Here is a 26,471-nt window from a genome sequence, read left to right on the forward strand (position 1 = left end):
TGTGAGAGAGAGAGTGAGGGGGGAGAAAGGGGGAGCGTGTGTGTGAGAGAGAGAGTGAGGGGGGAGAAAGGGGGAGCGTGTGTGTGAGAGAGAGAGTGAGGGGGGAGAAAGGGGGAGCGTGTGTGTGAGAGAGAGAGTGAGGGGGGAGAAAGGGGGAGCGTGTGTGTGAGAGAGAGAGTGAGGGGGGAGAAAGGGGGAGCGTGTGTGTGAGAGAGAGAGTGAGGGGGGTGAAAGGGGGAGTGTGTGTGTGAGAGAGAGAGTGAGGGGGTGAAAGGGGGAGTGTGTGTGTGAGAGAGAGAGTGAGGGGGTGAAAGGGGGAGTGTGTGTGTGAGAGTGAGGGGGGTGAAAGGGGGAGCGTGTGTGTGAGAGAGAGAGTGAGGGGGGTGAAAGGGGGAGCGTGTGTGTGAGAGAGAGAGTGAGGGGGGTGAAAGGGGGAGTGTGTGTGTGAGAGAGAGAGTGAGGGGGTGAAAGGGGGAGTGTGTGTGTGAGAGAGAGAGTGAGGGGGTGAAAGGGGGAGTGTGTGTGTGAGAGTGAGGGGGGAGAAAGGGGGAGCGTGTGTGTGAGAGAGAGAGTGAGGGGGGAGAAAGGGGGAGCGTGTGTGTGAGAGAGAGAGTGAGGGGGGAGAAAGGGGGAGCGTGTGTGTGAGAGAGAGTGAGGGGGGAGAAAGGGGGAGCGTGTGTGTGAGAGAGAGTGAGGGGGGAGAAAGGGGGAGCGTGTGTGTGAGAGAGAGTGAGGGGGGAGAAAGGGGGAGCGTGTGTGTGAGAGAGAGAGTGAGGGGGGAGAAAGGGGGAGCGTGTGTGTGAGAGAGAGAGTGAGGGGGGAGAAAGGGGGAGCGTGTGTGTGAGAGAGAGAGTGAGGGGGGAGAAAGGGGGAGCGTGTGTGTGAGAGAGAGAGTGAGGGGGGAGAAAGGGGGAGCGTGTGTGTGAGAGAGAGAGTGAGGGGGGAGAAAGGGGGAGCGTGTGTGTGAGAGAGAGAGTGAGGGGGGAGAAAGGGGGAGCGTGTGTGTGAGAGAGAGAGTGAGGGGGGAGAAAGGGGGAGCGTGTGTGTGAGAGAGAGAGTGAGGGGGGAGAAAGGGGGAGCGTGTGTGTGAGAGAGAGTGAGGGGGGAGAAAGGGGGAGCGTGTGTGTGAGAGAGAGAGTGAGGGGGGAGAAAGGGGGAGCGTGTGTGTGAGAGAGAGAGTGAGGGGGGAGAAAGGGGGAGCGTGTGTGTGAGAGAGAGAGTGAGGGGGGAGAAAGGGGGAGCGTGTGTGTGAGAGAGAGAGTGAGGGGGGAGAAAGGGGGAGCGTGTGTGTGAGAGAGAGAGTGAGGGGGGTGAAAGGGGGAGTGTGTGTGTGAGAGAGAGAGTGAGGGGGTGAAAGGGGGAGTGTGTGTGTGAGAGTGAGGGGGGAGAAAGGGGGAGTGTGTGTGTGAGAGAGAGAGTGAGGGGGGTGAAAGGGGGAGCGTGTGTGTGAGAGAGAGAGTGAGGGGGGTGAAAGGGGGAGTGTGTGTGTGAGAGAGAGAGTGAGGGGGTGAAAGGGGGAGTGTGTGTGTGAGAGTGAGGGGGGAGAAAGGGGGAGCGTGTGTGTGAGAGAGAGAGTGAGGGGGGTGAAAGGGGGAGCGTGTGTGTGAGAGAGAGAGTGAGGGGGGAGAAAGGGGGACCGTGTGGGGGGGGGCATCAGGTAGCGCTTGAGAGGGCTTTGTGTCCGCATGCATCTGCTTACTGCATGACCACTAGATATCAACCCTCACTTGAGAGTCAACTCTTAAAATACTTACACTGCATTGAATGCTCAAGGCAGCTGAGGGCACAAGAGACACAAACTGCCACCAAACCTCAAGACCTTTTTTGAAAAGCCCATATATTTCTGTATTTCTTTTTCAAATGCTAAGTAGTCCAGTTACAGCATCACGATGTGAAAAAGTTCCCACCTCTTACAAAACAAAAAACCCCAGTGAATCAAGTTCAAGTCAAAGCCATCTCCGAAACGAGAAATCGAGCCCTTCCTCACGGATCGCACGAGAGGGCTTGAGGGCAGCGGGGAAGGCAGCCGAAGCGGGCCTTCCCGACAGACGATCTGGCCGCCAGGTCAGGGCGAGTGGATTGCACGCCCAGACGGTTCTTTGCTGCCCCAGGCAACATGGGGGTCGGGACGTGGGGTCCCGGCCCCCAGAAATCCCACAATGTGCCCCATGAGTGCACGATGTATTGTGGGGATTCCCCCCCCCACCGCATCAGCTGGCAGCCTGCTCCTGTGCCAGCACCAGCTGGAAGCAGCCGGCACTCACACACCAGCAATTAGCCCGAGTTAAGGGTGCACTTGTGCCCGTAACCTCGGCTAACCGGCAGGCTCTGTAGGCGGGTTTGCTGCCACTGGTTCTCACCAGCAGCCAAGCCTGGGCTTAACTGCTCACGAGAACAGCCTCATTGACAGGTAGGAAAGAAGCCAGGTTTGTGTGAAGCGGCCTTCTGCTGAGGCAGACCCTTGGTCCATCTGTCACCCGCTCTGACTGGCAGCAGCTCTCTGGGATTTCAGGCAGGGGTCTTTCTTCGCCTTAACTGGTGGTGTCCGGGATTGAACCTGGCACCTTCCGCATGCAAAGGAAGTGCTCAGCCACTGGGCTATGGGTGTTCCGGGTGAAAGTGTGAAGCTGCTTCCTGTTGAGTCAAACCATTGGTCCACCGAGCTCAGTATTATCTACTCTGACCAGCAGCGACTCTCCAGGATTGCAAAGCTTTCTCAGCCCTACCTAGCGGCGCTGCCAGGGATTGAACCGGGGACCTCCTGCAGACAATTTAGGGGGCTCTGCCTCCATCATCTCTTCCTCTGGGGCAGCAGCTGCAGTTCTGCAACTCACAGTGGCGATCCTGTCCTGTTTCGGTTTCTCTCTCCTTGCCTCTTTTTCAGACGGAGATCGCCAAGCGGCTCAACGTCATTTGTGCTCAGCTCATCCCGTTCCTGTCTCAGGAGGTGAGTGTCTCCGGCAGGTTCCATAGGGTTGTTTCCCCACCCCTCGAATTTAAACAGTAGGATGACTTTGGAAGGTCAGGGTGGGAGGCTTACAAGCAATAGCTGGACCGTTACTCGGACTGCTAACCGAATTGCTGTTGTCATGGGGGCCTCGCCTGGGGGGGTGGAGTCCCAAGCAACTTCAGGCGGTGGGCTATACCACTTCAGGTCGCAGGGAAGAGGTAACTGAGTTCACTCCTTGCTGTGCTAACTTTCTACTTGCGGGGATTTTTATTTTTTATTTTTTTATTTTTTTGATGCCTTGGAACAGGTGTGGTGGGTGGGGCATAAGCAGAGCTATTTGCATCTCTCTGCTGATTGGATGTCTGTGTTTTTCTTCTGGGTCTGCTCCATCCTGTGCGTGCATCAGCATCAGCAGCAGGTGGTCCAAGCTGTGGAACGGGCCAAGCAGGTGACTATGGCAGAACTGAACGTGGCGATCGGGGTATGTGGACCCCCCTCTCCCATGCTGTTGGTGGAGTCCCGAGTTTTTTTAAAATATAACTCTCCCATCCCGCCCCTTTTCCTGCAATGTTGATGCTTGGTGTGACACGTTCCTTAGGAAACACATGAAGCTGCCTTCTACTGAGTCAGACCCTTGGTCTGACCAGGCCAGTATTGATGGTCACTGACTGGCAGCTGCTCTCCAGGTTGAGCTACAGCCTCATCTTTGGGTATGGAGAGCAAATTCTTTTTCTCATGAGTACTTCTCAGCTGCACACCAAATTTCAGATTTCGAGGGGGGCATGGAAACACCCCCCCATCCCCCCCGCCCCAGTACTGGGGAAATCTGAGGCCAATCAGAGACCGGCAGCTGTAGAGTTGCAAGCTACCTGGTGTCAAAAATATCAGAATGTGTATACTTCTAGCATTTGGTATATCTTGGGTTAGACGTGGAAGTTGTTTTCTAATTAATTCTGAAGCACTTTTAGCATCCAGAGCAAAAGTTCCCAACCTTGGCTCCTCAGATGTGGTTAGACTACAACTCCCATCATCCTTGTGGCAGGGGTTGATGGGAGCTGTAGTCCAACATAATCTGCACACTCAAAGTTGGGAATCCCTAATCCAGAGAAATGCTTCTTTCTTCCAAGGCAGAGAAAAACCTCACACTTAAAAGCTTTTCTTGTAACCGGTACATCTGGGGCTACATGGTTTTTTTAAACTAAATTTCAGATTTCTGCATGATTTGGAAGTACAGTCATCCTTCACAAACCGCAAGGGTTTTGGTCCTGGAAAACCCTGTCATTGGCAGATTTGTGGTTGGCGAGGCATTAAAACCAATGAGACATGGGGTTAGGAGAATCACGATCATGAAAATACCTAAAAATAAAGAAGAGAATTCTAGAAAAGCAGCATAAAATCGCCAAGAGTCAGCAAGAGGAGTGAGCAGATTGAACCTCTGAACATGTTTTTAAAATAAATAAATAAATAAAATGTTTTTGAACACACGCACCCCCAGTCACTCAAAGACACTTTTAAACCGCTCAAAGGTAAACTGTGAGGAGTCGGAAGGGACATAGGAAGCTGCCATATACTGAGTCAGACCCTTGGTCCATCTAGCTCAGTATTGTCTACTACACAAACTGGCAGTGGCTTCCCCAAGGTGGCAGGCAGGAGTCTCTCTCAGCCCTATCTTGGAGATGCTGCCAGGGAGGGAACTTGGAACCACCTTCTACTCTTCCCAGAGCGGCTCCATTCCCTAAGGGGAATATCTTGCAGTGCTCACACATCAAGTCCCCCATTCGAATGCAACCACGGCAGACCCTGCTTAGCTAGGGGGACGAGTCATGCTTGCTACCACAGACCAGCTCTCCTCAACTAAGGATCAGCAAGAGGAATGAGCGGATTGAACCTCTGAAACCCCTCCCACGCAAATTGCTAAAAAAAAAGCACACCCCATCGCTTTAAAAAATATATATGCCTACCGCAGATACACGGATCACAGCTGGCAAGACCAATCACAATTTCCCAGTCGTGGATAGTCAAAACCGTGATTGGGGGGGCAGGGGGGGCGCGACTGGTGCGAAATGACTGTACGACTTTGGCGTACCTCTGTACAGATCCACAGATGTCCTGGTCTTGCGTTGTCTTGTTCTCAGAAGAGCCTGGCAGGCATAGAACTGGGAATCGAGGCAGACAGGAAGGGAACAGGGTCTGTTCTTAAGGCTGCAGTGGCGGTAGACGTGGTTAATGAGTGGATTAGGAGAGCCTCTGAACGGAGGGGACGTGATAATGATAATGGTGGCGGATAATTGGATTTAGCACAGAGAACTGGGGATCCTGAGGGGCATGGCTGGAACCGAACGGCTCATGTGATGGGTCAGGAATTTCATGCGTGCAAAAGGAAACCTGTCACCCTGAGCTGCATGCAGATAGCATGGCGTGGATAGCATCGCTAGCCCAATGGCTAGAAATCCTGCTTGGGTGTTCGTGCTTTTTACTAGGCATGGCCATTTTTTTTTAAAAAAGTATTTACCATTCATTTGACTGGGCTTATTGCCTGCCACATCCTCAAGCAAGTAGGAAAGGGTATAGAGAAGGATAAGTTATTGCTATCAAAAGGCAGTCTGAATTTTACTTTTTAAAGGATAGTGCACAGGCTCAGATTTTGTTGAGCCTCCAAAGCTGAAAGCCAAATTTTGAATGCCTCCCTTGTTTATGCACTACATAAACTGGTGTGCATACATGTACGTGTGTGTATCTCGAACCTCATGCTCATTTAGCGAAAGATCTGCTACTGTGCTGGAGGAAAGACACACACTTAAATTATAAAGCTCCGATAGTTCGGTGCTTTGGGTTACCAGAGGAAGCTACTTGCAGTGTCTCTGTGTGATCTCCTGTTCCTGGCCATGCCTGCTAATCACCATTGTTTGGGATTGAATAATTCTGCCTTGTTTTTGCATCTGCTGTGATTGGGTCGTTCCAATGCAGAGCTGTGGTGGAATTGCCTGTCCTCAAAGGAGGCTGCCTGTTGCATTTCTGCATGAGTCTCTGTCCTTATCACGTCAGCCAGGAGTGTGCCAGAACACTGATTCAGAAATGCGGAGGGTGGGTAACTTTTAAACTCGTGCACGCTCTGCAAAAGAATTTCTATAGGCATTAAGCGTGAAGTCTGAAGGAGTTAATGACTGAAGTTTGGGGGATGCTGTCTTAAGGGCTAGAAGCATGGCAGTTTTAAAATGGAAAACTGAGATTGCCTGCCTGCTGTCTTCTGCACCCGATTCATGCGTCTGCAGCTACAGCATGCATACATACATACAAACACACTCTCGCACCCCTTAACTCTGCTTCTTCCCCATGTAATTACTCCATGGAAAAGAAAACTGGGGGAGGGAGGGAGGAGAGGTGACTTTGAAGTGCTAAAAGGATATATTGGCATGCCTGTGTTGTCAGAAGGGAAGGGACGGAACAGTCGTGTGCGTGGAGGGAGGAGGTGTGTGGAGGGAGGAGGTGAGAAACCCAGACGGGAAACCGGGATTGCGTTAGCTGAGGGAATCCCCCCTCCCCTTTGCTATTGGCTGCCTTCCTGAGAGCTTTTTTGAGTATGAACCGTGATATTTAATTTAAAAGGCTGGGGAAGCGAAAGCTGACCCAGTTTCCCAGGCTCTGTCAAAACCCATGTACTTGAAAATCCGTGAGGGGGTGGGCAGGGAAATGAGCTCCCCTTCTTAGGAGAGGATTTCTCGGTTCACTCCAGCACTGCAGCAGGCCTTTCCTTCTGTGCTTTCAGGCATGCTTCTTATGGGAGGAGAGCTGGTCTGGTGGTAGCAAGCTACGACTTGTCCCCTTTGCTAAGCAGGGTCTGCCCTGGTGTGCATTTGAATGAGAGACTACATGCGTGAGCATTGTAAGATATTCCCCTCAGGGGATGGGGCCGCTCTGGGGAGAGCACCTGCCGGCTTGTACACAGAAGGTTCCAAGTTCCCTCCCTGGCAGCATCTCCAAGAGAGGGCTGGGAGAGACTCCTGCCTGCAACCTTGGAGAAGCCGCTGCCTGTCTGTGTAGACAATACTGAGCTAGATGGACCGAGGGTCTGACTCGGTATATGGCAGCTTCCTGGGTTATAGACACATGCATGGCAGAGAGAGCTTATGGGTGGGTGGGAGCAGCTGAGTGTCCCCTGCCCCCCACAAAAGTCCCACCCTGGGTCCTGTGGCAATGTCTTCCTCCAGTATTGCAGCCTCACTGCAAATACCTTGCACTAATTCCGGGCTGGGCAGACTTGGCCCTCCAGATTTTGTTGGACTACAATTCCCATCATCCCTATCCCAAAATATTATGGCTGGGCATGATGGGAATCCCACATTACCTGGAGCAAGTATTCTCAACATTGGGTCCCCAGCTGTTATTGGACTTCAACTCCCATAATCCTCAACCAAAGGCTGCTGGGGCTGGGGATGATGGAAGTTGAAGTCCAATAACGTCTGAGGACCCAACATTGAGAATCTGTGATCAGGAGGGCCAAGCTTGCCCTGCCCTGCACTAATTGCTTCCAACGTGTGCTAATAAATGCAGTTTGCAGATGGAGCTGGGAGACCCTGTGCACGCGTGCAGGTATCTCCAGGGTTCATTCAAGTTTGGGAAGGGGCAGAAGTCCACAGAACTACCCGACTCGGGACACTGGGGTTTGCTCTGTCCTGGAGTGCCAGTGAGCATCTAGAAGTCAGTCAGTGAGTTGCACCCGAGAATGACTTGTTTTTAAACCTCTAAGTAGTGCAAGAGATTCTCATTAAGACAAGCCCACGAGGAACTCTTTATTATCTTTGTGGGCCTCAATGGGCAATCGTGGTTCCGGGCCATGGGAAATTGGACCAGGCTTACTTAGAATTTGGACTCTGACTCTACCTTCTAAGAAGGGGGAAATGGCTTAGCCATCGTGGCTAATGGGCCATCCAGTAGGAAAATTGAAGAGAGTGTATGTCACTTTAAGTGGCGCAGTGGGGAAATGCTTGACTAACAAGCAGAAGGTTGCCGGTTCGAATCCCCGCTGGTACTATATCGGGCAGCAGCGGTATAGGAAGATGCTAAATGGCATCATCTCATACTGTGTGGGAGGAGGCAATGGTCAACCCCTCCTGTATTCTGCAAATGAAAACCACAGGGCTCTGTGGGCACCAGGAGTCGAAATCGACTTGACAGCACACTTTACCTTTTATGTAAGAGAGCGTGTTCTTCTTCATCAACTCCACTGCCTGTTAAGCTCATCTGTGGTTTCACCCCTGCTAACTTGGCAAAGAGGCACTTTTTAACATGGAGATTCTCTTTATTGAGCAGGGGGAGAGTAACTGGCCCTATCCACCCCCAGCACAGGACCTCCAGTGGTTGTGGCTGGTGTCTATCTTATGTTTCTTTTTAGATTGTGAGCCCTTTGGGGACAGGGAGCTATCTTACTTATTTAATATTTCTCCGTGTGAATCTCCCTGAGCCATTTTTGGAAGGGCGGTATAGAAATTGAATTAATAATTAATTAATTAATTAATCTGGGGAGGTCTGGTTGCTTTTGCCACCAGCTTGGCTGGTGATGACTCGGAATCGGGCCTTTTCTAGAGTTGCCCCGGGACTCTGGAACGCGCTTCCTAACAAAATTAGAGTTTCTCCTTCTCTGAATTTTTTTGAGGAGGACCTAAAAAGCATCAGTAAAGGAAGATGCTGAAAGGCAGCCGTGGTAAACCCCTCCTGTCATCTACCAAACAGGGCTCTGTGGACTAGACAGCACACTTTACCTTTAAAAACATGCCTGTTTAGTCAGGCTTTTAGTTTATCGTTTTAAAGCATCGGTATTAGAGTTTTTATTGTATTTTAAATTGTTTTAATTATGTTAATGTTTTATATTGTGAATCGCCCAGGGACCCTTTTGTATGTGGCGGGATATAAATGTACTAAATAAAAATAATAATTTTAAAGAGGAGAGAGAGGGCCAGGTATGGTATGGGCAAAAAATGCTTCCTGGGGTGGTGGGGACCCATACAGGAGGGGGAGATGGACAAAAGAGCCAGTCTCCCTGAGGCAATAGAATGGATCCAAGAGGAAACTGGGCTGTATAGATATTCAAATGCAGAGATGCCAGGAACGTTGCAGACTCTGGAGGGGTCTGATCAATGGAGACCGTATTTGAGGGACTGTTGGGAATGAACCAGCTGTTGGGGGTGAACTGTGTGGTCACCCTGGTTTTAGTGGGTCAGAGAGTCTGTCTTGGACCTTCCTGGGAGTAAAAGGCATTTGTAGTGCTTCTCCCTCTTTAGGGCTTCCTAGGCTATTCCAAACTCCAGAGCTAAAACACTGCTGATTCCTGGACTGTTTCCTCATAGACACATGTCAGCCATGCCAAACACTCCAGTAGGAGTGTAGCCAGATTAAGGGGGTGGGGGTGGGGTGTTACTGTCAGATCTGGGATCCAGATCCGGGATTCAGATCCTGCAACTGTAGAACATACAGACCTCATAGGAAGCTGCCTTATTCCAAGTCTGGGAAGTCTTGGAAGCCTTGGAAGCTGCCTTGGAAATCTTGGAAGCTGCCTTATTCCAAGTCTTTTATCCCCAAGCCTTATTCCAAGGCTCAGTACAGTCCACCCAGAATGGCAGCGGCTTCTCCAAGGTTGCAGGCAGGGATCTCTCTCAGCCCTACCTTGGAGATGCTGCCAGGGAGGGAACTTGGAACCTTCTGCTCTTCCCAGAGAGGCCCCATCCCCTAAGGGGGAATATCCTTGCAGTGCTCACAACATGTCTCCCATTCAAATGCAAGCTAGGGTGGACCCTGCTTAGCAAAGGGGGCAATTCATGACTGCTACCCCCAGACCAGCTCACTTTCCCCTTATTTTAACATGGTGACGCTTACCTAGGAATCCCTCCCATGTTTTGTGTATTTGGTTGGTCTCCGACTGCCAGCACATGAAGATGGTTCATAAGATGGCTGATCACTAAAAAATAAAACCAAAAAACCCACCATGGGGTTATGCTAGGTTCCCTTCTCATGTGTTGTGAATTTGGTTTGGATCCGTCTGTCAGCACACAGGTTACAAACGGAGCCTGAACTTTGAGTGGCCGCCATCTTGAAACAATGCTCATGGAATTCTAGGTTTCACCCGGATTTGTAGCATCTCACCCAGGTTGCTTATCCCACCCAGATTTGCCTGGATTTCAGCTTTCTTTCTTTTTTAAAAAAAGCCAAACTCTAGCCCTTGTAAAAGTGGAGTTATGGAGCAAAATGTGCAGCCGCTATTCTGCTTAGAAAATTATTTTCAAGCCAATTTACATAATATGCAAATTAGGCACCCAGATGTAGAAAGCCAGAATATGGCAACCCGAGGACTGGCAAATAAAAATACACACAAACCTATCAGGGCCTGCGATGTTTATCTTAGATCCACTTGCATTTCTTTCTCAGTGTCTTTTACTCTTTCTTCTCGCCAGCACCAGTTCCAAGCTCAGCACCTCTCGCACCATGCACCACCCATCCCGCTGACGCCACACCCTTCCGGCATGCAGTCTGCAAGTCTAGCCACCTTTGGCGGTGCATCTGGGCTCCTGGCGCTCTCTGGAGCGCTGGGCGCCCAGGCTCAGCTTATCACAAAGGACGACCGAGGGCTTCACGACTCCGAGCACAGAGGTACTGATGACCTAAGGACTGTCTTTCTGGGGTCAGGCCAAGGATCAAGTGTTCCACAGTTTCCTCCAGGAAACTAAAAAGCTGGGCAGGGAGGCACTATCCCTCTCTCATTGCACTTGATATTCAAAGATAGACTGCCTCTGTCCCTGGGGGTTCCACTTAGCTCATCCAACAAACAGCCTGCGGGACTAGACCAAAGGTCCGTCTTGGGTAGCATCCTGTGCTTGTTGGCTCAGAGGCATCTGGTGGGCCACTGTGGGAAACGGGATGCTGGGCCTGATCCAGCAGGGACATTCTTAGGTTCTTATGTGTTGTTTTGTGCCCAACACCTGGAATTTAAAGATAACTGCCTCTGTTCTTGGAGGCTCTGTTTAAACTATAACAGGCAAGTGTCACTGATCTCAACCTACAGGCACCTGTGTAAGAAGTAGCTCTCCAAAAAGTGTGGGTCCCGCCAGAACTTCAGGAGGAGAACTGAGGTTCCTGAAACTTGGTGTGGTTCAGGAGCTATTTTTCTATTTGTTTGTAATATTGTGATTGTCCTTCTAGCCTTTTGATTTGGAATATGTTAACGTATAACTTCTAATTCTGTCTGGATTTATTTTTAAATATGTTCTCTAAACTGCCCTTCACGGGGTGGAATGATGCAATATACCGAAAACTGTAATTCAGTATTTCTCCCAGGAACCAGCCCTGGGTGGAAAATTAATGATGATGATGGATTAAGAACATGTGCATGTACCACATTTCAGCAAGAAGTTTTCAAAGCGGTTTACAACAAAGAAATAAAATTAGGGTTCCCTGCCCCAAAGAGGCTAAAAATCTATAACCAAAGAGGGCACAGCCACTGCAAAAGACACTCTGCTGGGATGGAACGGAGACCATTTCTCTCTCCCTGCAAAATATAAGAGAACTTCTTATATGCTTCTGTGCCTGATTAGGGAGGGCCATGCCGGTGCAAGATGAATTTACTGCACACATTAACTGATTTGTGTCCTTTTGCTAAGGAGTGAAAAGCAATCCTTTAACTTAAAAAAGAAGACTGCTGATTTCCCCGCGGGTCTACCTTAAATATTTGCATCTGGCACCAATAAATATTTTGCATCGGATGCAAATATGGTACATTGATAGAGTTTGACCAAGCCAATATTTGGCTTGTGTGTGTGTGAAACATATATATTTATACACACAAACATCCAGTGTATTAAAGGTCCGGAAGCATTTTTGCAAAAAACGGTGACTGCCTATGGAGACGAGGCATGCGTGGGCGTGTCGCACGTCTGCAGATACATTTGCACAGGTGTCAGGAAGTGCTGTATTGGTTCATGCAAGTCAGTGTTAATTGAGAGTACCAAACCAGACAAGAAAGGAATCGCCCAGCTGCGGTTTCTCCTGGAGGGACATTGCTGTTGCCACCAAGAGACACAGCAGTTTTTGTCAAACGCTGTGTCTCTCTTTGCCTAATCGCCTGGTGGGGACCATCGCTCACCCTAGGTGATGCACGCAAGCCTTAATGCATTGCTATGCACCATTGTGCTGTGGAACAGGAGGCAGGCGGTGGAGGTGGAAATATTTCCTCATTCAATTGTGTCTTCTCCCCTCCACAACACCCTGCCCGCTCAAGGGCCCCCCACAACCCCATGATTATCCATTTAGAAGTATGAGAGCACGGATGACCCCTTCCGCTCCATATCTCGCTTGCAGATTTCAAACAAATGGAAAAGGCGTGTGTGGGTGCGGGTTGCAGGGAGGGAGAAATTGCATGGGATTTCACCCCACCCCCAATATTAAAATCTCCTCTTTTTTCTCTCTCTCTTGCTTCTCCATCCTTGCCCTGTTGCTGATCTGTGTTGCTATGGCGACAGAGAGAGACCCAGGTCCCGTAAGTCTCCCCACTCTTTCCCCCTCCATTGCTTGATATTTTCTCTCTCTCCTCTCCCCCCCCCCCCCACAACCAATTGTTTAGGTTTTTAAATTTAAAAACAAAACCAAAAACATTTCCCCCCCTTTTGGACAGAAACCAAGGGCTAACTGGGTGAATATCTTGACTCTTCATTTAAAAGTGTGTGTGTGTGTTTTGATGGGGCAGGGAGAGAGAGGAGTGTCTCTCACTTTGCTGAGCCACAGCCAGAGGAGTCCTTCTGTTTAGCAACATAGGAAGCTGCCATATACTGAGTCAGACCCTTGGTCCATCTGGCTCAGTATTGTCTTCACAGACCGGCAGCGGCTTCTCCAAGATTGCAGGCAGGAGTCTCTCTCAGGCCTATCTTGGAGATGCCGCCAGGGAGGGAACTTGGAACCTTCTGCTCTTCCTAGAGCGGCTCCATCCCTTGAGGGGAATATCTTGCAGTGCTCACACAAAACATCCCCACCACCACCCCTTGTCTTAGGTACGCCCCAGGAGGAGGAGGAGGAGGGCACAGGGTCCCCGGTGGGTGGAGGCGGCAGGAGAGCAGGTGGGCTGAGTGAATCCACTGCTCAAGCGTTGTGGATAGAGTCTCATACCTCAGAAGTCCTGGGTTCGAATCTTCTCAGCCGTGACACTGGTCGCTCTGTCCTGTATGAACCTTGTAGCGTAGGAACATCGGCAGCTGCCTTGTGCCGAGAGAGACCCTTGGTCCGTCTAGCTCAGTTCGCTGACTGGAGGTGGCTTCCCCAGGGCGGCTTCAGGCCAGGGGCATTTCCCAGACCAGCCGGGAGCTGCCAGGGAGTGCACCTGGGACCTTCTGCCTCTAAAGCAGATGGCCCCATGGCCTAAGGCGTATAGCTTACAGCAGACAATGCTCACGTGGAGTCACCCATCCAAAGGCAAACTAGGGCAGACCCTGCTTAGCAAAGGGGGCAGTTCATGCTTGCTGCCACAGGGCCTGCTCCCCACCCCATGTCGGACAGTGGGTCTTTATGAGGCTGAGGACTGGCTGTCAGTGGGACAAGGATTCCTCTGGGCACAAACACACCCACACACAGAGGGTCGGGTTAGCCTTTTGGCCTCCCATAGACCCCAAGGCTTCTTGCAAAAAAATAAAATAAAAAATGACAGCAGGCTGTGGGGTGGGAATTGAGGAGGGGAGAGTTCCCCTTAACAAACTCTTTACCTTTTACCCAGGGAGGGAGGGTGGGTGGATTGGGGCATGGTGCCAGGGGTGGGTGGGTGCACTTACCCCTCCCTCTGCTCTTCCCCCTCTATCGCTCCTTTATTCCAAAGTTAATCGGGGCAGAAGAGTACCTCCCTGCCGCCCCATCGCCCTCGTTGTCCAGATACAACCACTCTTAAAGCAGCACCCCCGGCACCATCGAACCTGTGGAACCGGCTTCCTTTCAAACCGGTGCGGAGGCCCAAAGGGCCTTTGAAGCAGTTCCGTGCACATCCCTACCCTGCAGTCAGTTGGGAGGAGGGAGGGGGCAGCCCGGGGAAAGGGGAAATCTCCACTCCTTGCCCCCTCCCTGCAGCTTCCACCAAAAGCGCCCTGCCCCATCCCACGCTCCAGCGTCACGATCGGGACTTTTTTGAGTATGTTGCTTACAACAGTGTGCTCAACATCTGTGCCAATTTTCAAAACTTCTGGGGTATTTCCCCCCCCTGTAATGAATGAATGCAGTTAGGGGACTGATACAAAAATCTGAGAGTTAGGGAAATGCCCCATTAGGTGCCTATTGCACGGATCCCCCAAATTAGAATGTATATCTTGATTGTTAGTTAATAAGTATATATATTTTGCATTAAAAGCTTAGGGTCTCCTCTTTGTATCGTGCGCAGGCCAGGTCTGGCTATAAAGCCACTGCAGCAGGCATGTGTAGTAACAATCCTAACAGCAACCCTGTGGGATAGGGTAGGCTCAGAGGGAGTGTGTGTGTGTGCGCGCACGTACGCCTGGCCCAAGGTCACCCTGCGGGCTTCATGGATCAGGGAGGATTTGAACCCAGGTCTTTCCAGTACTAATCCAGCATGCTAATCACTATATCACATTGTCTTCAGTGTGGATTTGGAGGTTTCTGTGAAGTCGTATGTGGTTGCTAATCTGTTTCCCCCTTGAGGGGGACGCTCTCTCTCTCTCTCAATCTCTCTCTGATTTTTATTTTTTTCTCCGTCTTAAGAGTTCCTTAGCGCTGTCAAACGGAGAAAGGATGAGGGCCATTTCGGAGTACCTGAGCAGCAGCAAAAAGAGGAAAACAGAGGAAAAGGAATACGGCACAGACTATGTATGCTGTTCCAGCCTGCTTGGGGTATTTTGGAATGGGGGGAATGGGTGTACCCTGCTTGGGGTATTTTGGAATGGGTGGGGGGAGGTCTGTGGGACACACAGCTTTTGAATAAGCAAAACAATAGTGAAGAAGAGTGCCTCTGAGCATGCACAGTGTGTTTGTCTGGCTCAGACATCCTGTGGAACCTTCAGTTAAGGTTCATCTAACAAACTCTGAGTCAGCATCACCAGGTCATGGTCTTTCCCCCCATATTGTTGTTTGTCTGAGTCCTGCCTTCGCCTTGCCCACAATCCAGGCCTGCCTCTCCCTAGACGAGAACCCTGAAAGGGTGAAGTCATGCAAACAAACCAAGATTGCAGGTCAGACCATAGCTGGGGAAAACTGACCAACTTTAAACCTTGGGTTTAGATCAGGTCTGCTCAACTTTGGCCCCCCCAGCTGTTTTTGGACTACAGCTCCCACAATCCCCAGCCTTAGTGGCCAATAGCCAGGGATTATGGGAGTTGTAGGCCAACATTTGCAGGAGGGCTGAAACTGAGCCGCCCTGGTTTAGATCACAGTTCATAGTTTAGATCATAGACTCCCCAAAATAAGCTCCATTTGCTGACTGGATGCCGGTTCACACAGGCACAGAGCCTACCTGCGGAGTTGGTAACCAACTTGTCTGTGACTGTCTGAACCCACACCAAGGCAGGGTCCTGAGGTTCACTCATCAACGCAAACCAAGATGTGTAACCAGGATTTGAAGCTAACTTTCCATACCAAGTGCTGTTCCTACTGAGGGTTCTTATTTTAGGTATTTATTTGTTCAGCAGATTTCTGTACTGTCCCATATGCAAATCTCTGGGCGGTTCACAATCTACAGCAATTAAAACATTAATACAATTAAAACAATTTAATAGAATTCTAAGATTGTAAGCTTTAAAACTGTAAATTGAAAGCCTGATTAAGCAGGTATGTGTTCAGATTTTTCCTTAAAACATCCAGAGAAGGGGAAGTTCTAATTTTGTTAGGAAGCATGTTCCAAAGTCTCTGGGCAACCCTAGGAAAGGCCCGATTTTGAGTCATCACCAACCGAGCTGGTGGCAACCACAGCCAGATATACCCAATGATCTTAATAGGCGACACCCCACCCCCACCCAGGGGAATATTTTCCAGTGCTCACAGGTAGTATCTCATTCAAATGCAAACCAGGGTGGGCCCTGCTTAGCAGACAGGAAAATCCATGCTTGCTGCCACAAGACCATATGCTAGTGTTTTAATCTAATTTTTAATGCTTTAATTTAGGTTTTTTGATAGTATTTTAATTTAATTTTTTAAAATCAGATTTTTTATATTTTTAGCTCAATATTTTAATGTGTCTTTTTTATAACCTTGTTTTTAAATTTTATTGTGAACTGCCTCGGGATTTTCTTAATGAAAGGTGGGGTATAAATTTAACAATTAAAATAAAATAAAATATAAAGACCAGCTTTGCTCCCTGCCAGCAGTCATGTGAACACGCCTAAATTTCTTAACATCCGAGCTGGAATCTGTTGCACGCATCCTGACACCAGTTGCATTCAGAGATGAAACCAGTTGATATCTTTGCCAGAATCAGGTGGTAGGGCTTTTTCAGGACTGTAGCACGTCAGGCGGCAGAAGTATCTTGAAGAAATGGCGCATCGGAGTGTGAAACAGACACAGGGAGGAGGCCAGGCGTCCTGAGATGAAGAGCCAGGGTTTCTGGGCTGAGTGAAATAATTTTCACGCTGCGGCCTTCTCACTGCCCTGTTCTTATCTCTTCCAGGGAAGCGATGGAGACAAGAGTGAAGACAACCTTGTGGTGGATGAGGTGCGTGTATGTGTGTGGAGTGTCTGCCTTGAGCACACGCAGGGAGCAAGTTACACAGGGGTTCTCCAACTTGGGTCCTCAGATGTTGGACTTCAAGTCCCATAACCCCTGCTAACTTGGCAAAGAGGCACCTTTTAATGTGGTGATTCTCTTTATTTAGCCGTGGGAGAGTAGCTGGCCCCATCCAACCCCAGCACAGCATCCCTCCAGTGACTGTTGCTGGTGTTTATCTTGTGTTTCTTTTGAGATTGTGAGCCCTTTGGGGACAGGGATCCAGCTTATTTAGTTATTATTTCTCTGTGTAAACTGCCCTGAGCCATTTTTGGAAGGGCGGTAGAGAAATCAAATTATTATTATTATTTCTTGTTTACACAGTCAGACAGGTGTTATTGACTGGTTTGTTTTATCCAGACATCGAGTCCTTCCCAAGGACCTAGGATGGCTGAATTTTATTGTCAATTGTTATAGATATCGTCGCAGAATATAGGCTGTTCCCAGTAAAGCTGCTTTCTGTAATTGGTTGATGGTGATTTCTGTGACCCCTATGGTGTTGAGGTGCTCTTCAAGGTCTTTTGGAACTGCACCCAGGGCGCCAATTACCACTGGGATTACTTTGGGTCTTTTTCTGCCACAGAATTTCAATTTCAGTTTGTAGATCTTTGTATTTTGTGTTTTTTTCTATTTCTTTTTCTTCTATTCTGCTATCCCCTGGTATTGCTATGTCGATTATTTTAACTTGTTTTTCTTTCTTCTCGACTACAGTTATATCTGGTGTATTGTGTGGCAGATGTTTGTCTGTAGTTGGAAGTCCCATTATTATTATTACTATTATTATTATTATTATTATTATTATTAATAATAATAATAATAATAAATAATTTGCCTTGGAATATACTAAACAGAAGTTCAAGCCCCATTCCTGTTAATGGGCAGAGCATCAGGCCCTCTAGTTCTCCCCTGCCCTTTTCTTTTTTCTGCCGCCCTTTTTTCTTTTTTGGAAGGGTGGTATATAAATCAAATAAATAAATAAATAAATAGAGAAATATATAATCATCATCATCATCATCATCAATCATCATCATCATCTTTATTTATTAGCTGCCCCATAACAAATTGTTCTCTGGGCGGCTTACAACAAACCCCTGCTAACTGGGCAAAGAGGCACCTTTTAATGTGATTCTCTTTATTGAGCAGGGGGAGAGTAACTGGCCCTATCCACCCCCAGCACGGCATCCCTCCAGTAGCTGTTGCTGGGGTCTTCCTTATGTTTCTTTTTAGATTGTGAGCCCTTTGGGGACAGGGATCCGTCTTATTTATTTATTATTTATCTGTGTAAACCGCCCTGAGCCATTTTTGGAAGGGCGGCATAGAAATCGAATGAATCCTCAGCCACAATGTAGTGTAGTTCATGTGTGTAGATAACACACATGAACACGCACAGCCCACTCATGCACCACCTGATATTTTGCTTGCATGCTTGGTAGAAGGTGGCTTCATTCATTTAGGGGAGACTCCACAGGTGAGTGGCAGAGCGTCTGCTTGACAAGCAGAAGGACCCAGGTTAAACCCCTGGCAACATCTTCAGGTAGGGCTGGGAAAGACTCCTGCCTGAAGCCATGGAGAAATGCTGCCGGTCAGAGTAGACAATAGGGAGCAAGATGGACCAAGGGTCAGACTCAGTAGGAGGCAGCACTCTATGTTTTTGTTCTTTAGTATCAGTGCCAACTCTGAGCCTGGACTTGTCTTGCTTTTTCCCCTCCCAGGACCCTTCTTCCCCGCACAGTGTCCACTCCTTTTCTTCCCGGGAGAACGGGATCGAGAAAGTCTCTCTGCAGAGGAAGGAAACCGTCCAACTCAGTCCCACTTCCATGGCTTCTTCTAGTAGTGCTTCTCCACCTCGGACCACCAAAGACCTCACCACGGTCCATAATGGCATTGTTTGGATGTGGGGTGGGGAGCATGAATATGTTAAGCATCTGAAACAGCTTTTAGTGGGTGCGGGGAGGTGGGAGGCAGGGCGAGTCTGTTCTCACTTAGCACACCACAATTCTGATGTTCGGGTTTAACATTCTGTCCATAAGGTTGTATCTGTCATGTTCAGACATGCAAATCATCCAGTGTCGGACACGAAGCCCCTGGCTCCTAGCAGCTGAGCTGGGTGTTCAAAGAGCCAGGAGAATGGAATGGGCTCCTATTGGCTGAGCTGAACATTCTGAGAATGCTGGGAGAATGGAATGGGCTCCTATTGGCTGAGCTGGATGCTCCAAAAGCCGGATGAATGAAACAGGCAGCCACGGAATGTTTACAGGCGGTCACCACAAATCCCCTGAGGGGATTATGCTTTAGGCCAGACAACTAAGGCTACCATTGTGGCTCACCTGTGGACCGAAGCCCAGAAAGAGGGAGGGAGAGGAGATGTGTCAGGGCTTAGTGGCAGAGCTGGGGAGAGGAATCCCTTGGATTGCTTTCATGGGGAAAGAGGTGGTTTGGTTTGCTGTGTGTTCCTCTCCTGACACCAATTGTGGAGGCTGCGGGCTGGAAAGGCAGCCAGAGGCCTGTGGGCAGGGCGGCTGAACGGGTGTCAGCCTTTAAAGAACATAAATTTGAACATTCCTGTGGAGGAGGAGGGCTTCTGTCGTCCATCATGATGTGCCCTCTCCGTGGGGCTTGTGAGGGCTGCCACCTTTAATCCAGGCAGCCCAACTGTGGCCCTCCTGCGTTGGTTGGACTACAACTCCCATCAGCCCCTGCCACTGTGGCCAGCAGTGGGGGATTATGGGAACTGTAGTCGGAGAGCAGCTGGAGGGCCAAAGTTGTGCACAGCCTTTAATCCAGTGGTTCCCCACCTGGGTTCCCTCCAGAGGTTGCAGAACTACAACTCCCATCATTCCCAGCTACAATTTATTGTGGCTGGGGGTGATGGGAGTTGTAGTTCAGCAACCTCTGAAGGGAACCCAGGTTGGTGACCACTGCCTTTCATCGATCGATTTGGTTGCGTCAATTGGTGGAAGAAAAGCAGGCTGGTGAGCAGCGTCTCCTGCCTTCAATCCATTTGAAGAGCCAGCGTGGTGTAATGGTTAGAGTGCTGGACTAGGACCGGGGAGACCCGAGTTCAAATCCCCATTCAGCCATGAAACTAGCTGGGTGACTCTGGGCCAGTCACACATCTCTCAGCCTAACCTACTTCACAGGGTTGTTGTGAAAGACAAACTCAAGTATGTAGTACACCACTCTGGGCTCCTTGGAGGAAGAGCAGGATATAAATGTAATAATCATCATCATCATCTTGGGAAGGACTCGATGTCTGGATAAAACAAACCAGTCAATAACACCTGTCTGACTGTGTAAATAAATAAATAAATAAATAATTTGGACAGGCAGGATGTCAATGCAAACTGACTCTTTCTAAAATCTAAGCAGGTGGAGAAGGCAGGCACCCCTGGCTTGAAGTCCAGCACTCCGACCTCCCAAGGAGAAGGGACTGCACCGGGGTCTTCCATCAGCAGCACCCCACAGCTTCGGCCAGGGGTCACAAAGCAGGCGGTGGAGTCTCTTGGTAATGGGGGAAGCCCAGACGGGATGTGCGACACACACCTGTTAGACGGTGGGTTGGTGGGAAAGTGTGGACCCTTTCCTAGATAAACTGATATGTAACCAGCAAAAATCAACGGGTGTGATGAAGCACCCAACTCTTCATGGACTGTACCCCGTTAGACTAACCGCACTACTCGCACTTGAAGAGTGACTATTGAGAAGAAGGGTTCCTTGTAACCTCCTCCCTGACACCCTAGCTTTCTCTGTGCGAGGGCGTTCCAAACTTGTGAGCTCACAGCTCACAGAGCCAACTCCTACAGAGCTGCTGAAGTGCAGAACTTTTATAAGCGTGACTCATCTGGGAACTGCAGGAAACTTTCCCATCAGTTTCCTTCTATTGACCATGAGGGCTAGAAACTTGAAAACAGATATATGGGTGGCCTGTTCTAATCAGATATTTTAAGCAGGGCCTGAACTAGGTGGTTGTTTTCCACCCTTGACTGGGAGAGACACATCAATTCTCTTGGTATCTCCTTGCCTTTCCTCCTCGCCAGCCCGATAAATTGTGCAAAACATATGCTGATGTGTTTCACACGGGCAATGCGGAGAACTGTACTTTTCTCGGCACAGAATCCTGCCTCGTTTGGAGATTCTGGTTTTTGGACCTCAAACACAGAGTGAATGCAGGGCCCTGCTCAGTAACTTCTGTGGTCATCGCAGGGATGAAAAGCTTCGCATGATTGATTCTGGTCCCAAAGCTTCTGCTAAGAAAGTGGGTGTTGAGGAGGAGAAATAGCGAGAATGGGGTGTGTTGCAGGGGAGCAAAGTGGGGGGGTCCATGGACAATGCACGTTAAGCTAGTGTGGAGCTGATCGCATTAATAGGGGTCATATTATTTTGGCCCCCAGTGATTTTCTTCTGACAGACATGCCCTCCCCCACCCACCCCGTCCCCAATTCTCTCTCCCTTTTCAGCCCTGGGTCTGAGAAACCCACTCACGGTCCAGAGCTCCTATCCGGCGGCTTTCAACGTGGGTCACGTGTCTGTCAACGGCGAGATGGCGAGCAGTGGAGCCTATGCCGGATTGCACCTGGTGACCCCCCAGCTCAATGGGGCAGCGGTTGTGGGGGCTGCTACCTATGGGCGCTCCCCTCTGGTGAGCATCTCTGCGGGAGCAGCCTGTGGAGGAGAGGGCACCGTGCTCCCGTGGATATTTAATCCAGAGGGATTTCTCCTCCTGTTTTGGGTAGGTGGCCTACGACCCCCACTCACACCTGCGGGTGCCGGCTCTCTCGACGGGAATCCAAGCTGGCACGTCTTCAGGGAAACCGTAAGTGTGGCCAGGAGTGTGTGTGTGGGGGGGGGGGGGGGGTTCCAGGCAAGAGGTGTGTGGGCACATCGTGGGAGGGAGGGAGGGCAGTCCCAAGAGGTTGAAATCCCCAAGGAAGCTGATTCAGGCTAGACATTGGGAAGGAATTTCCTGGTGATGAGAGCTGTTGGACAGCGGAACAGCCTGCCTCATGCAATGGTGGGCTCTCCTTTGCTGGAGGTTTTCAAGCAGAGGCTGGGCAGCCATCCATCTGGGATGTGACCCTGAGCAGGGGGGTTGGATTAGAAGACCCGCCAAGGTCCCTCCCGACTCCAAAACTCTATGCTTCTTTGGGCGTGGAGTCTTCTTGCCCGAGCTACTGAATGCAAACTGAGTTAACGACCAGAATCTGCTTCTCGGTAGCTTTGGCTGGTGCTGTGCCAGCCACATCCCTTCCTAAAAATCGGAGCTGGCCGTCGTTGTCTGTGCTCCTGTTAGGTCTGGATTAGATTACCGCAATCTTCCCCTGTGGGCCTGCCTTCGAAGAATGCGTGGAAACTTCCATTGGTTCTTGCAGTAATGTATGAACAGGACTTAGAGGGTTAAATATTAAGCATTCAGCGTTTGGGAATTGAGCCAAGGATGCCACCCTTTAGACTGATTTCGATCTAGATCTATTCCTTCCTTTCTTCCTTCCTGTTCCGTCTGTGTGCTGTGCCTCTGATAAACAACCTACCTTTTGGGGACCTTCAAAAAAGTGAATAGGCTGCATTTATTTTAAGGGCAAGAATTAAACAGTGGCACTGAAAGGCTCTTCTTTTAAATCAATGTCATCTTATGTCGAAACTGAAGAATTTGATTATGGAAGGGGGAACTGGCCACATTATGCAGAGAGACCAGGCCTCTGCTTCTTGGCTTAATGAGTTCACAGATGAGGATAAACAGCAAAACAATCTTTCTCCGTTTGTGTGTGTGTGTGAGTAAAACTTACTTACTCCCTGTTAAGACGGTTGCTGCAACCACAACAGCCAGGGGATAAAAGTTGCCACACCCAAGCCAAGTATAATTCTGGTACGTTTCAAATCTCGTTAACAGAAGAAGGCAGGTTGGGGGAAGGGGAGATGAATCTATATCTGAATGTGGCTCAACTCAACTTTTTGATCTGAACTCAAAAAGCTGTCTGTGTCGCCTTCTTTGGGGAATGTTTGTTTGTTTAAAGTATTTGTACCCCGCTGCTCCAGTACACTACTGCTCGAGGTGGCTCACAATATCAATAAAACAGATACAATGTAAAATCAAAGATTAATAAAGTTAAACAAGTCAAAAGACCAGGCTAAAACCACATTTAAAATTGCAAAAATTTTAAAAGTTTCATATTAAAAGTTATTGATAAAAAGCTAAAAATTGAGAACTATAAAAACTAAAGAACCTAGCAGATATAAGCGGCAGACAGGGGCGTAACTATAATAGGGCAAGGGGAGACAGTTGTCTGGGGGCAGGTCACATGACTGACTCCCCCAGCCATGCACCCGCCTGGGCTTCCTTCAGTTGTATTCATCCTCCAAAACTGCTGTGACTGTTAAGACCTGGAGCTACCAGAACAGCATGTCTTTCTCTAGTACCATTAAATGACTTGCATCGTCCACAATTGACAAAACCTTTTAAGAAATAATTTAGGATGATGTTCTATTGTGGCACATAGGGGTGTGTGTGTGTGTGTGTGTGTGTGTATGTGTACACACACACACACACACAATTTTACTATGCTTTTTGTTACCACTATTCAGCCTCATTTAAGATTACTACTTCATGAGCTGAGCTTCAGTGAGGGGGGCCCCCATTTTAAAATCTTGTCTCTGGGCCCACTCCAACCTTGCTACGCCCCTGGCGGCAGATAAAACATTAAAAGGCCTCTTTTAAAAGATGTTTCTTAAATTGTGTTTTTAAAAAAGCCCTGAGGGGAGGAAGCATGGCAAAGCTCTTCTGGGAGGGTGTTCCAAAGCTGAGGGGCTACAACTGAAAAGACCGTGTCCCCTCCAACCAGATCTCTGTGGTTGGTATGGGGCCATGAGCAGGGCTTGAAATGATGAGCAGAGGGCCCAGGCAGATTCCTGTGGGCAAATGCAGTCCGACAGGTATCCCAACTCTAAGCTGTGTAGAGCTTTAAAGATCAAGACCAGCACCTTGAATCTAGCCCAGAAGTGGACTGGTAACCAGTCAAGCTGCTGCAGGATGGGTGTGCCACTCAGGAAGTGACTCGCGCCCACAACCATCCTTGCTGAAGCTTCTGCACCGTCTTCAAGGGCAGCTCCAGGTAGACTGCATCACAGTAGTCCAATCTGGATGTTACCAAAGCATGAGTGACAGAAGTCACTCATGTTCTAGAAGAGATGTTGAGGGACAGATTTGTTTGTGCATTTGGGTGATGTGAAAATCCGGGAGCAGTAAGTGGCGGATGCAGACCTGACTTTGGGACAAAGCTGTAAAGCTGCCACGGAAGGAACAGGGACACTTTTATAGGATTTGCATTTAGATAATGAACAAGGAAACTTGGAATGAGTCCATACCTCAATTGCAAAAGCTACCACAGAAATTTAGGGACTTGGAGGGAAGTGTTTGCTGTGAGGGTGGGGACCAAGGGTGTTGCTAGAATTGAGCGGATGGGTTCAAAGAACCCGGGGGCCCCAGCTCCACCCCTCCCTATTTTCTTCATTATCTCCCTGACTCCGAGGGGTTGCTAGGGAGAGGGGCAGAAATAGGCCTCCTCTCCACTAGCTACACCCTGGTGGGGACACATTTGGCTTCAGTTTGTAGACCCCAGCATAGCGTAGTGGTTAGAGTGTTGGACTAGGACCGGGAGGACCCGAGTTCGAATACCCATTCAACCATGAAACTCGCTGGGTGACCCTGGGCCAGTCATGTCTCTCTCAGCCTAACCTACCTCACAGGGTGGTTGTGAGATTAAAAATAAGCATGTACACCGCTCTGAGCTCCTTGGAGGAAGAGCGGGATATGAATCTTAATGAGGGGCTGAATGAAGGTGTTCGTCCTGTATACTATGTAAGGGCAGAGAAAGGGGAGCTTATGAAGTGACTGCAGTTTCACCATCAGCCAAAATGAGAGTGAAGTTAAAAACTGCACGGGGAAAACCCAGTGCTAGGATCAGCAAATATCCTGGAAACATGGAAAGGGAAACCAAAAACCCTCAAGGGGTGGGTAGTGTGTGTGTGTGTGACAGACAGACAGACAGACAGACAGACAGACACGGCTGAATGCTTAATAAAGGTAAAGTGTGCCCGAGTCAGTGTCAACTCGTGAATGCTTAATAGTCAGGGGTGTAGCTAGGGGAGAGGGGGCCCGTGTTCACCCCTCTTTCTGGCGCAAACCCCCCCCCCCGGACTGAGGGAGATAATGAAGAGAATAGGGAGGGATGTAGCTGGAGGGCCCTCTGGAGCTGGCGGCCCGTGTTCTTTGAACCCTTCCATTCAATTATAGCTACATCCCTGAGTCAACTCTTAAGTCCCTGTGTATACATCACTACAGTTCTGAGCACAGCAGCGTATTGGTGGTGGGGATGCCCCCCCCCCCGCCAATGGCCATCTTCAACTATCCTGAAGGCTGTTGCAAAGAGAAAGGCACAGATTTGTTCTCGGTTGATCCTGAGGACTAGGAGCAGTGGGTTGAAATTTAACAATAGAATAGCCTGCCTCATTTAGTGTCGGAGGCTTCTAAACAGGCTGGACAGCCACCTGTGAGGAAAAGCGGCAGCTCTTTCCAATGGCCCTTATGGTTAGAAGATTCTTCCTAACGAATCTTCATGAGTGTACCACTCATGAAGTGACTCGTGCCCACAACCATCCTTGCTGAAGCTTCCGCACAGTCTTCAAGGGCAGCCCCATGTAGACTGCATCACAGTAGTCCAATCTGGATGTTACCAAGCCTTACATCTGCTTCCTGATTCCAATGCATTGGTTTTGGTCCTGCCCTCAGCAGAGGACACATCCATTCCTCCTTATATGCAATAACCCTGTAGAGACTTGAAGATGGCAATCACAGCTCTCCCTCCACCTTCTTTTCTCCAGGCTAAACATACCCACAGCTACCTAATCGTCATTTCCCAGCGGAGAAATGACTTGATTAGCAAGCCAGTGGTTGCTGGTTCAAATCCCCACTAGTATGTTTCCCAGACTATGGGAAACGCTTATATCGGGCAGCAGCGATATAGGAAGATGCTGAAAGGCATCATCTCATACTGCACGGGAGGAGGCAATGGTAAACCACTCCTGTATTCTCCAAAGTCAACCACAGGGCTCTGTGGGCACCAGGAGTCGACGCCAACTCGGCACACTTTACCTTTAAACATACCTAGCTCCTTCAACTCCCCTCAATCCTCATAAGACGTTTACTTTCCTTGCTAACTGAGCAAGGAAGCGCCTTTTTAAAAGTGGCGATTTTCTTCATTTAGCAGGAGGAGAGCAACTGGCCCTATCCATCCCCAGCACAGATTCCTTCCAGTGGCTGTTACTGGTGTCTACTTTATGTTTTCGATTGTGAGCCCTTTTGGGGCCAGGGAGCCATTTTATTTATTTATATCTATGTAAACCACTATGGGGACTTTTGTTGAAAAGCAGTATATAAATATTCATCATATTGTTTCCAGACAAACCACCACCACCACCTCACTATCTTTGCTGCCCTCCTCTAGACCTGTTCAGTTCAGCAACATCCTTCTTAAAATGCCGGACCTGGAACTGTACACAGTATTCCAAGGGACATCTGACCAGCACAGCATAGAGTGGAATAATTACTTCTCGTGATCTGGACATTGTGCCTCTGTTCATGCCGCTTGAGATTGCATTCGCCCTTTTAGCAGCAGCGTCACACTGCTGGCTCGCTTTCATCTTTTTTAAAATAGCAGCCGTCTGGAAGAGACTAGGGTGTTGATATAGTAATAACCTGAAATAGTAACAAATAGGCAACCACCCCATCCTTGGGGTGGC

At 49.3% G+C, this 26,471-nt stretch overlaps 1 protein-coding gene across 6 annotated transcripts in view; it reads left to right on the plus strand.

The window, feature by feature from the left end:
• LOC128347359 (transducin-like enhancer protein 1) overlaps positions 1-26,471 on the plus strand; it is a 58,063-nt gene that overhangs the window by 21,680 nt on the left and 9,912 nt on the right. For 4 of the 6 annotated variants that reach the window (XM_053301846.1, XM_053301847.1, XM_053301850.1 and 1 more), the window contains 10 exons: positions 2,885-2,947; positions 3,357-3,431; positions 10,396-10,591; positions 12,457-12,473; positions 14,687-14,791; positions 16,584-16,628; positions 18,392-18,550; positions 20,049-20,232; positions 21,137-21,318; positions 21,413-21,492. In XM_053301846.1, the coding sequence (XP_053157821.1) occupies positions 2,885-2,947; positions 3,357-3,431; positions 10,396-10,591; positions 12,457-12,473; positions 14,687-14,791; positions 16,584-16,628; positions 18,392-18,550; positions 20,049-20,232; positions 21,137-21,318; positions 21,413-21,492 (1,106 nt within the window). The remainder of the gene's footprint in view (positions 1-2,884; positions 2,948-3,356; positions 3,432-10,395; positions 10,592-12,456; positions 12,474-14,686; positions 14,792-16,583; positions 16,629-18,391; positions 18,551-20,048; positions 20,233-21,136; positions 21,319-21,412; positions 21,493-26,471) is intronic. The other 2 variants (XM_053301849.1, XM_053301848.1) reach the window with 2 other exon arrangements.

This window comes from Hemicordylus capensis, chromosome 2, assembly GCF_027244095.1.
Source record: "Hemicordylus capensis ecotype Gifberg chromosome 2, rHemCap1.1.pri, whole genome shotgun sequence".
Lineage (NCBI taxonomy): Eukaryota > Metazoa > Chordata > Lepidosauria > Squamata > Cordylidae > Hemicordylus > Hemicordylus capensis.